The sequence below is a fragment of the Octopus sinensis genome, linkage group LG15, assembly GCF_006345805.1.
Source record: "Octopus sinensis linkage group LG15, ASM634580v1, whole genome shotgun sequence".
Classification (NCBI taxonomy): Eukaryota; Metazoa; Mollusca; class Cephalopoda; order Octopoda; family Octopodidae; genus Octopus; species Octopus sinensis.
Genome location: NC_043011.1, coordinates 23,791,755 through 23,803,866, shown reverse-complemented (window position 1 = coordinate 23,803,866; position 12,112 = coordinate 23,791,755). Strand labels below are relative to the sequence as shown.

Genomic DNA, 12,112 nt, shown 5'->3' with positions numbered 1-12,112 from the left:
TGGGGATTTGACAATAAGCGTAAGCCAGTGTCAATGAGGTTCCAGAAATTATAGCCTAGAAGACAGGCCGCATCCTGGAAGATCAGCAGAGATCTATGAGGATGTCCTGCAAACCCTGATGGAACAAAATCCCATCGTAACTGTTAAGAAACTAGCAGAGAAGCTTGGATTTGGTCATTCAACCGTTTATTGACAACTGCATGCCATCGGAAAAAGCAAATTGGGCCAGTAGGTTCCTTACAAACTCTCCAAGTCTAATTGCATGCAGAGAGTGAATATGTGCTCTTCTTTGCTGTTACATCTCATGAATAAACCTTTTTTGGACCAAATAGTGACTGGCAACAAAAAATGGGTTCTCTATAAAAATGTCAAGCACTGAAGTAGGGAAAGGAAAAACATTGGTACCCCAGGCTAAAGAAGGTCTTCACTCACATAAGGTGTTATTTATTTGGTGGGATGTGAAAGGTTTAGTCCATTTTGAACTTTTAAACCCAAACCAAACAATAGCAAAGGAGATCTACTGCAAGCAGCTTATGTGGCGGCTTAAGTCACCACAAGAAGAAAAACGACCATCTTTGGTTTCAAGATGAAAGGTGTTCTATCAGGATAATGCTCGGCTACATACAATGAGGATGACATTCCAAAGGCTGGAACAGTTTGAATGGGAAACGATGCCCCACTCACCATATTCGCCGGACATTGCCCCATCTGATAATCATTTATTCTTTAGTCTTCAAAATCATTTGGACAGAAAAATATGAATTCTGTAGACGAGGTCAGAACAGTACTGAAGGAGTATTTTTTGTCACAGACAAGTGAGTTTTGGAAGAGGGGCCTTGCAAGTCTACCAGATAGATGGAAGAGCATTGTAGAAAATGAAGGAGAGTATATTTTAGATGAAAAAAAAACTTTGTTTATCTTAAGTTTGAAAAATAAAAGAAGTATAAAAAAACTGCATTATTTATGGGATAACCCAATAGCTTTATCAAGATCTACACAAAGTGACTGAGAAGATTCAGCAGAGAAGAATGACAATTGCTGGTCATTGCATCAGGCACCCAGAAGAATCTGGATGTCAACTGGTCTTATGGCAGTCAGTTGAAAGGTAAGCAGTCAATAGGGTAAGAAAATGTCTAACCTATGTGGACAACTTGCTTCAGCGTGTGTGTGTGGCTTTATAGAAGTATGAAGCAATGAGTCGAGTTATGTCCCTTCATATCAACTTTAACTGGGCTGTTAATAAAATAAATATCATCCATTTCCATAGAAAACTATGGGAGTAAAGTTCTCAGTTACCTCCTTCATAGGGTCCTACAGAAACAATTGTCATTAAAGTTTCCCACTGGAAACCTAAGCATGACAGACCTCCCTCCAAGCTACACACCCTGTCAATCTCGGAAAGGCGCATGACCACATGCCTCAGGATATAGTATGGAAGGGGTGCAGGAGTTTGAGATTAATGAGCAACTTCTGGTTGCTGTAAAATCCCTACAAATGTTTGTGTTTAAGTAAAAGGTGCTAAGTCAAAACCTTTAACAAAATTGGGTGTCGGATTTCAGGTGTATTGTCACGTCTCCTTTTCATAATTTTTATGAAATGGACAAACATGCACAGCTGTAATGGAAAGGGTACCACAATTGGTGGGTGGAGGATCAGTCAGCTGATATTTGCAGACGACATGGTGCTACTTGGCTCACCAGAAGGTGATTTCCAGCAAGCACTGAATGGGTTTGCAGGAGAGAATGGCAAAGCAGGAATAAAATAGATACCAACAGACTAAACAAAATAAGTGTCATGTTCAACTACAGCCCTTGAAGGTGGTGCCCCAGCATGGTCATAACCCAATGACTAAAACTAGTAAAAAAAAAAGAAAAATAGAGAGAAATAATTCTACACACCCTACTTGATCCAAATTTCTGATTTTCACGGAGAATATCAATGCAGTTTCTTAGTGTCATGAGTGTGTTGTTGATATTAGCTGAAAATCAAAGAAAACTTCATCAAAATTATTTAACACTGGTTATTTCAACAATTATACATCATGTACGGACACGGACGCACAGTAAAATATGTGAGCACAGATAAGTGAGCCTGAGTTAAACTCTAACCAGTATAACTATGCACAAAGGCAGGCAGACCCACAATCAAAAGAACTATGTTCAGATAAAATTATATTACATGCCAGTGCCACATTAAAAGCACACAGCACACCCCTGTAAAGTGGTTGGCGTAAGGAAGGGAATCCAGCCATAAAAACCAAATCAAATCAGACTGGAACTTGGTGCAGCTCTCCAGCAGCCATCTCTGGTTAAACCCTCCAACCCATGCCAGCATGGAAAACTGATGTTAAAGAATGACGATGATATCACATCCCGTAGGTATGCAAACTTTCCAAGAACAAATACAGTTTTAATTCTGAAATTTATGTTGAGGATTTATTAGACTTGCATGGTAATATATTCCTATTTCCTTGATATAAGTTAGGACTTAAAATTCATCAACAGCCTGCCTAGAAGAGGTTGTTGTTGATCTGTCTGGATGCTCAACCTGGTGATAAATATTTTTAACCTCGCCAGAATGGTAAACCTGCAGCAGATACCCCATGACTTGTAGTTTGTAATGTATTTATTATAACATTTGCTACAAAAACTATCAAAGACAGAACTACTTTGTATAAGAATCAGCTCCACTTCCATAAATGTTTAAGATGAAATTAGCAAAAATACTTAACTTACAAGATATTCTAAAAATATATCACCTCATTGAAATCTTGAAGCTACAAGATAATGCATGATTAATTCAAAGCAATTTGAATAAACAACAATCACACTTGCCAGTATAATCTGAACACTAGAAGTTAAATAAATGAGAAATAAGACAACTTACATGCTTCTCTGAGTTGTTCACCCATATTTTTGGTGCGTACAGTACGTTCACTACCAGCCAAATCAACTAAAGATAGTTGTCCTACACAAATTGAATTTGCTTCCTATTACAGAAAAAAAAAGGTCACTTTGGTTATTAAAGCAGTGTAAAATACATATGATCATGGGTCAGATTACTTTTATCAAAATGCTCACTACTGAAAGCTCATGTATCTGAGCACTCAATTCTGAAAGATCAGTTCAACAAGGCCTTCTTTTTCTTTTATAGTAAACTACTGAGGTACGTATTAGTCTTTAGAATCACATATGGCTATGTTGACAGTGTCAGTTAGTCAACTGGCTGTAAAGCTCTAAGACTTTATCCTTAAAGCAATGCTGCAACATATATATATATATATATATACGAGCAAAACGCCCCCCCACCCCCGACCAATGGACGGTGCTGAGTTGTCAAACATTTAAAGCAAGTTTTCTCAAAACAACCTGTCCGACTGTCTCATAGGCCTTCCCTTTGAGAAACACTGATTTAACCTAAATTTGAGACACCAGCAAAAGAAAAAATAAAGATAGACTTTTTTTTCTATTTCAAAGAAAAACAATTTTATTCACATAAATATGCAACCGAAGAGTTTAAAGTACCAGTAAGTACATCGCAACAGCTGATGTACTTGCGCATACAAATGCACATTCCCATGGCTTTATCGATTGCATTCTCACCTGGAATCGATTTTTGTAATTTTTTCAAGACATACACGCCCTGATACCGTCGGTATCTACATATCAAATTTGAGCGCAATCAGATGGAGGATGCCCGAGATCCTAGAAGACATCCACACAGACAGACAGAACGGATTTTATATAATAGATATATATATATATATATACACACGTACAAATGAGCACATAGGTGTAACAAGGTGGGGAAAAAATAGTACTTGAATATTAAATGTTAATTAGTTTTTTTATTTTATTGAAAAGATTTCACAGACTGTTCCTCAGAGTTTCACATAAACAATGAATCACAGTCACAAGTGTGCTCACAACTGTTTGAGGATCAATTACAAGAAACTGAGTAACAGTTTGTGATCACTTTTCAGTTTGAATAAAATACTGTATATATATATATATATATATATATATTCACATGCATACATACATATATTCACACACAAAAGCCAAGACACCTCTTGCTGGTTCACTACCTAAGTGTTAAATTTTAAAAAATTCTAAACAGGTGATTTTTCTCCAAAGATACAAGCAAGAAAATTAATGTAGCTAACTGTAAAGATAACCTTAAAAAGAAAAACAGATACAGAGAATTTTATAGTTTTTACAATAAACAAGGTTTTTGGGGGGTTTTTTTAACTACTGTAGCTTCACCTCAAATATATATTTAAGAAATTAAAACAAAAGCTACTGTCTTTTAGAGCAGGCTTAACTGATATATTGAAAGAAAGCAACAAGCATTTTGATGCAAACAATAACTAAAATCAAACTAAAGTACAACACTACAAAAAGCTTTATTAATAAATCAAAAATAGCCAATAAATCCACCAAAGCAACTAACAGGTTGGGTTTTTTGCCTTGTCTTTTCTTTTTTTCTAACATTTGCAAGTCAAGTATTAATACATTTTATTTATATTTCTTCTTGTTCATTTTTAACTATTCTTTTTAGCTGACGAAATGCTACAACAGCAGGTGGCAGGGAAGGTGTTTTCTAGTTAGATCAGCCACAAAAATATAAAGGGTGACAGGAAAATGGAAGTTGAAGGATTAAAAGGGAAGGCAAGTCAAATACCGTATTTACTTGAGTACAATACAATCTCAAACATAATGTGACTTCCACTTTTTGTAGCTAGAAAAATTGGTTATATATTTTATTTTCGTATATACCTGTGACCTCTGACAAGGTTATTTCAGAACCCAACATAACATCACTGTGATTTTAAAACACATAAACCACAAATTTCAAAAGTGGCATGGTTTCAGCTTTTTTAAAATCTTTTAAATTAAATTAGTCACTTTTCAACACTAGTGAGTATAACCATATGGCACCAGTGTACTAAGAGAATTAACAATTACCATTGAATGTATTTGCTATACATATAGTGATTCATAGTAACAAGCAATGATAAATATACGTTAGTGGTTAGATGTCTCAGAGCTAATGTTTTCAGTGTCTTTGTCTCCACAAGTTTGTCATTATGAATGTTTTTGTTTTTCATTACACTGGTGTAAATTTATATTCAATTTTAATCTTGATTTTTTTGGTTTTAATTAAATTTCTTGCATTATACATGAGTAAATACGGTATTACTGTTATTTATTTCTTGGATAAAATATAGTGTAGAAATCAGTCATGCCATTACATTACCAAAACTTTGCATTCATGTGACTATCACAAATTTATATTTCATCTCACTTATAAAGGTTTCATGCTTATATTTTCCTTATAAGATGTGGGAGTTTGATACAATTTATTTTAACTAGTACTTTAGCATTAAGATAAAGATAGAAGGGTAAAAAAAAAGTTTGAAAATAGTTCTACATATCTTAACAATATACTTTAACATCACAAGATTTTCAGGACAATAAAGAAAAAGGAGAAACATTCTGCAAAATATTCAACTTCCGCATGACAAAATTTGAAAGGTTATAAGGGGAAAAAAAGACTGGTGTAATGAGCCATGCAAAGAAGAGACCCAAGCAGCCAGAGAACAAAGAATGTTTTATGTATTAATAAATTTGCTTACCACTCCGTCAATGCCAACCTAGACAAAAAGAGTAAACTTAAATTTGTGAGGCATAATTTAGAGATGACAATGTTTGATTGAGCTACTACAAATTAAAGTTGTGCAGTGGATTGGAGAGTAAACATGTCAGTTATTTGAGAACATTGCAAATAAACTTTACTCTAAAACTGGTCACTCAACAGAATATTTTAGAGAATTAAAACTTACATGCATTACTTCTTCTCCACTCTGATCCACTGGGCCTTGTACAATACGAATATTGAAAACACTGTGGCTACGACTAGAAGATTCATTTAAAGCAGTTCGAGCAACCCTCCGTCGGTTCTGACCTAGTGTCGGTAAAAAAGTTAAGACATTAAAATGTTATGAGGTATTTTATTCTAAATCAAGCATTTAAAAACATTTTTTCTTTCAACACTTCTTATTAAACACCATCAAAACAGTACAAAGTAAACAGACACAAAAAAAATCATCACATATACAACTTTCACTACAACTAGAAGATTTATTTAAAGCAGTCTGAGCAAACTCTCTGTCAATTTTGATTTAGTGTTAGTAGGGCATTGTATTTTCAAATCAAGCATTTAAAAACATTTTTTTTTGTCTCTTTTATCACTACTTATTAAACACTACTGAATCTAGCCATCAAAACAGCACAAAGTAAACAAACCCCAAAAATATCACATATACAAACCAAACAAAAGCTAACCATCTTCACAACTAAATAATAAGACAATTATAACACAAAGACTCACAAGAAACATATCCAGATATTATATTTTATATAAATATGAACTACAAGATTACAGTATTTCTTCATACATAGATCAACTATTCCTACAAAAACAAACAAAAATTGTAACTATAAGAAATAGTCAGAATTTGAAATCAAATTGTACAGAAATATCTCTATAATATACAACACTTGATTATACTGAAAAACATGTTCTTAACTTCAATTTCTACTATCCCTCACTAACGTTCCACTATTCTCTCAATAAACAAGTATACATACACAAAAAAAAAAACCTTCACCACCACATTAATACCATAGTTAGGTGCAGGCAAGGCTGTGTGGTTAAGGAGCATGCTTCCTAATCATGTAGTCTTGGGTTCAGTCTCACTGTATGGAACCTTGGGCTGGAGTATTCTATGATGGCTCTGAATCTGCCAACACCTTGTGAATAAATTTGGTAAATGAAAGAAGCCTGTTATATGTGTACTTTTCACGATACCCTTAAAGCCAGGAACTTTACAGCACCTCATTGTGTGTGTGTGTGTGTGTGTGTGTGTGTGTGTGTGTGTGTGTACACACGATGAGGTGCTGAAAAGCTCCTGACTTTAAGGGTATCATGAAAGGCCTGGCTGGAGGCCCAACCTTCCAAGTTCTTTTAGAGGGCTTAGAAAAAATGAAGGACCATTGCAATAAGTGTATGAACCTGAGAATGGAACATGTTTATAAAATCATAACTGATCCTCTTATATTTTTTTTATTACCCAAAGTCAGGAATTTTTCAGCATCTCTTCAAGTGTGTGTTGTTAGGAAGCACAAGCACTTGCACACAAGACAGTAACTTCCACCTACCAAATTCAATCACAAGGCTTTGGTCGGTCCAAGGCTAAAGCAGACGACACTTGCCCAAGGTGCCACACAGTGGAACTAAACCTGAAACCATGTTGCTGGAAAGCAAGCTTCCCAACCACATATATCTTTGTATATTTGGTGTGTACATATATATGTATATGAGCATATGTGCATTTTTGGGTCTCCTTGTCTTGAAAATGATTGTCAGTCATTTAAATGTTGTAAATGATTGACAGTAATTTAAGCAGTATCATTTCTTTCCGATACCCTGTAAGAACATGTCTGGTTGTAGAGAAATATTAACTTGCTTGGAAACAGGTTAGTGACATGAAGGGAGACTGTCCGTACAAAATCTGTTTCAATAAACTCCATCCAATACACGTAAGCAAGGAAAAGTAGGCACTAAAGTAATGAATGAAATTAATAAATATACATAAATCTCCCTTAAAAAAAACGATTTTGTGCCTAACCAAAGAAATAAATATTTGCTTAAACAAGTATTTTATGATAGTCTTTTATGATAGTCTCTTCCTTACAAGCATTTAAAAACGTTTTTTTTCCCCTCTTTTATCACTACTTATTAAACACTACTGAATCTAGCCATCAAAACAGTACAAAGTAAACAAACACCAAAAATATCACACATACAAACCAAACAAAAGCTAACCTTCTTCACAACTAACACGTCACTATATAGTTATAGTAGAATCATTTTACAATATTGGTGTCATGAAATATACATTCTTTGAAGAGTAAGTCATACTTCTTTGACACAATTTCATTAAATTGAAGATAAATCACCGAAGCAGCAGATCCTTGCAGGAATAATGATAAAGAGGAAGACTCTTTAACCTTTTAGCATTTAAACAAGCCGTATCTGGCTCCAATATTCAACCTGCTTTATGTCCAAACTGGCCAGATCTGACCTCTCACACCAACCCTACAATGTCATTCTAAAAATAAACAATCACTTCACTGAAATCTCAAAACTACAAGATAATGCAAGATTAAACTCAAAAATAATCTGAATAAATAAGCATTACATTTGATAGAATAATTCGAATGCAAAAGGGTTACAGCTACCACCACTTGAAATAATATAAACATTTTTTAATGTAGGCTATTTCTTATGATTACTATTCATTTTCTCTCTCCCCCCCCCCCCTCTTTTGCAAAATCTTCATATACTGACCTTGGTAGATGACATGAAAAGCCTCATCAGGATTTTTCACTTCAACTTCTTTGCACTCATGAATGTACATCATTTTACTACTATCTTCTCGAATTGTTTTAGTTTGCTGGGCCCTGAAATGAAAATAAAGACAACACTTCTTGTTTCAGGTTTTACTGTTTAGGTAAGGTACATTACTTACCCCTAGTATAATACTCAACAGCAGTAAAGAAATACCAATACAATAAAGTATTCACTGTTTCAGTCAAGTGAAATAGCCACTAGCTTCATGGCCAAACTACCACAATTCAACTAAGTACTGCATGGCAGAGAGTCAAGACCAAGGGTTCATGTTTAGATACACAACAAATCCAATAGCTTCACAGAAATTGGAGTTACTTATATACATACTATAAGTGTTTAACACTTTTATAGAATACTGAAACAGACCACTTACTTGTATCCAATGATAGGGTCAGAGGTCAACTCTTCCAACAAATCATACACCGCATTATTATAAACCTCAACGTACGACACAAAGACAGAATACAAGAACTGATTGCTGACACCTTCCACTTTGCTTTTATCTCGTAGACGAGGATTTTTCAGGAACTCACACTTGTCTCTACAATAGGAAAATTTAAAAAAGCAAACAAGGTCATATGAATACAACAACAAGGATATACTGGTACATTTGTAACAAAACAAAAAAAAAAACGGTGGCATGTTGACATCCCCTGTAACAGTGATTTGACAAAAGAAACAAGTTGAATAGGCATCAGGCATAAAAGTAAGCACTGGGGTTGATTCATTTGACTAAAATTCTTCAAGATAGAGCTCCAGCATGGCTGCAGCCTAATGAAACAAGTAAAAGAATACTACTTAGGTGCATGCATGGCTTTGCAGTTAAGAAACACACTTTGCAACCATGTGATTTCAGGTTCAGTCCCAGCGCGCAGTACCTTGGGTAAGTGTCTTCTATTACATAGTCCTGGGCTGACCAATGCCTTGTGAGTGAAACTTATAGACAGAAACTGCATGGAGCCCAGTCGTGTGTGCGTGCGTGCAGGTGTACAAGCATGTGTGCGTCTTCCTCACCACTTGAGGCCAATGTCAATTTGTTTGCCTTCCTGTCACTTAGCAGTTGGCAAAAGAGACTGACAGAATAAGAATCATTTAATAAGTACTATGGTTGATTTATACAACCCTTCAAGGTGATAACCCAGCATGACCACAGTCTAAGATATGAAATAAAAGTAATAACATTCTGTTCATTTATTTAATGTCTGTTTTTCAATGCTTGCATGGGTTGAAAGAAGTCTGAGGATGTATTTTATGGTTATGTGCCCTGTCACCAACCCTGATATAGACCATACTGTCACAGATGCTCAGTTTTTAAATTCCCTGTTTAATCTACATTATAAAAGTCAAGCTGATCGCCACCTCACTGTCTGCCATAACATATATATAGAGAGGAAAAGGGAGAGGAATCAAATGGGGAGATAACCCCTGTCATAGCATATGTAAAAAAAGGGAAGAAGGGGAGGAGAAAAAAATGTTGCTATTGAGAGAAATAATGAGAGATAGTTACTATGATCACAACGCTACCTAACAAGTTCTGATTAAAAACAGGAATTTTAAGTGCAAGTCTGTCAACACAACACAAGCTTTCACTATATAAAAGCCTACTGGCCATACCACACAAGGTCATGACACTTCTCCATCACACTTATATGCATATATATAATATAGCTACTTTTTTTTGCTTGTTTGTGTATGTGTGTTTCTGTATGTCTTTCAACATATAGAAAATGCAACAGACTTAAATTTTCACTATAATGATAGGTGCTGCTGAGAAAGAGTGTGAAAGATAGAATCAAAATTTGTTTTAAAAAAAAACAAAACAGGTTGTTGTTATTATTGAGAGAGAGAGAGAGAGAAAGAAATAGAGAGAGAAAAAGAAAGAGTGTGAGTGTGTGTGAAAGGTAGAGTCACCATAGTAACTAACAACAAAACTTTCATTATATAACAGTCCACTGTTAACTGACTGTACCAAAGATAGAGACCCTGAAAACCAGTGCATATAAGCATTCCAAACAGAATTCAGCTGCACAGCCAAGAAGAGAGAAGACAATGGGAAAAGGACTTTGACAAGGAATGTTGCATATCATGAAGTTATCTTACAAGACATTGCTCAATAGAATATATTCTGTAGAATATGAAAAAAAAAGTATTCTAAATAAATATTAACAGTATTCAAACTATTATTAATATTCACAGAGAAAGTCAATCTAAACATTACTGGAACAATTTATGAAGAAACGTGGATGATTAACAAATATTTTTACAGATGGTGTAGCAGCAGATAATCTAGTATACCATAAAAAGTAAATTTTAAAGACATTTAATATAAAATAACCAATAGAATAACAATTTATTTTTACTTTTTTGGTGTCTTTGGAACAACAGAAGGACATGGCATGATGTCAGCTTGGAGTTTTGCCATAGCATCAGCTTCACTTTGAACTCTAAAACCATTTTGATTATTTGGCTCAAAAACCTGTTGGTTAAAGAAAATGTAAATATATATACATATATACACATACACACAGAGGAAATTATAAGAGATTTCTTAAAACCAAGCAACCTAAAGAAATGCTAGCTTTCCAAAAGTAACTGAACTGAATCAAATTTTCAAAGAAAAAAAAAAGATACTAAGATAAATGGGATGGTTTATATTAGGAAATCCTATTAAAAATGTGCCATATTTGATGGCACAATAAAAAGTACAACTCAATTTCAGTAGCATATATACAAGAAAAACAGTTTTTAGTGCATTAAATCATGTGATATAGGTCCAACTCTGCATAAAAGACTCAGGGTTACATTTTTGAGACATTGTTTGGGGAAAAAAAAATGCCATCAAAAATGCTAAGTTATATGACAAAACAGACTGAAATAAACATGAATAAATTTACAAATCTGTTAAATCTAAAACATAATAAAATGAGAGCATTAGAATATTTACAAATTTTTCCATTACTAGTTAAAAAGGAAGGAGAATGTGAAAAAAAAATTTTTTTTTATTCATTAATTACCGCAAATCCTCGAGTATATCCACATTTTTCCCCCCAAAATTTAAAGGTCAAAATCCCTAGTGCATATTATACACAAGCTTAAAAATGAAAATTATCTTCTAAGCAATGTCTGAGACCCTATTTGCTGTCTGGCAATGTTTATTCAGACACATTTTGTGATGTCGGGCGCAAAAATACCTTAAGCTAAGCCTCAAACCAATGAAGTCATAAAAGAATCATCCATAACTTGCCGTAAGCAACATTTATTAAACATTATTACTGTTATTTCTTTATTTTCTGCAAACAAAATGCACCAAAAAGCTACACATTTGCATTATGTTATATATACAATAATAATAAAGGACGTTACCGTATACATTTTTACAAACCAAGGACATTATATAGACCTCCTTGACTCAAGTTAGATAAGGGGTGCGTATTATACACAAGGTTTAGGTTTTTCAGAGGTACGGCTCTCTAAAAGTCCCCTGCGTATTATACTCGAGGATTTACGGTAACCAACGTAATATCTTTTAACTCTTTAGCATTTAAACCAGCCATATCCGGCCAAAATACTCTGCCTGTTTTATGCTCAAACTGACCAGATCTATCCTCTTGTACCTCACTCTATAATGTCATAG

General features: G+C 34.4%; 1 protein-coding gene across 3 annotated transcripts in view; it reads right to left on the bottom strand.

Annotated features, from left to right (window-relative positions):
* Positions 1-12,112, bottom strand: part of LOC115219995 (kinesin-like protein KIF23) — a 79,794-nt gene that overhangs the window by 37,876 nt on the left and 29,806 nt on the right. For 2 of the 3 annotated variants that reach the window (XM_029790297.2, XM_036509549.1), the window contains exons 7-13: positions 10,839-10,954; positions 8,852-9,019; positions 8,416-8,528; positions 5,846-5,967; positions 5,639-5,656; positions 2,887-2,989; positions 1,899-1,978 (exon numbers count right to left, since the gene is read on the bottom strand). In XM_029790297.2, coding sequence (XP_029646157.1) covers positions 1,899-1,978; positions 2,887-2,989; positions 5,639-5,656; positions 5,846-5,967; positions 8,416-8,528; positions 8,852-9,019; positions 10,839-10,954 — 720 coding nt within the window. The remainder of the gene's footprint in view (positions 1-1,898; positions 1,979-2,886; positions 2,990-5,638; positions 5,657-5,845; positions 5,968-8,415; positions 8,529-8,851; positions 9,020-10,838; positions 10,955-12,112) is intronic. The other variant, XM_029790298.2, reaches the window with a different exon arrangement.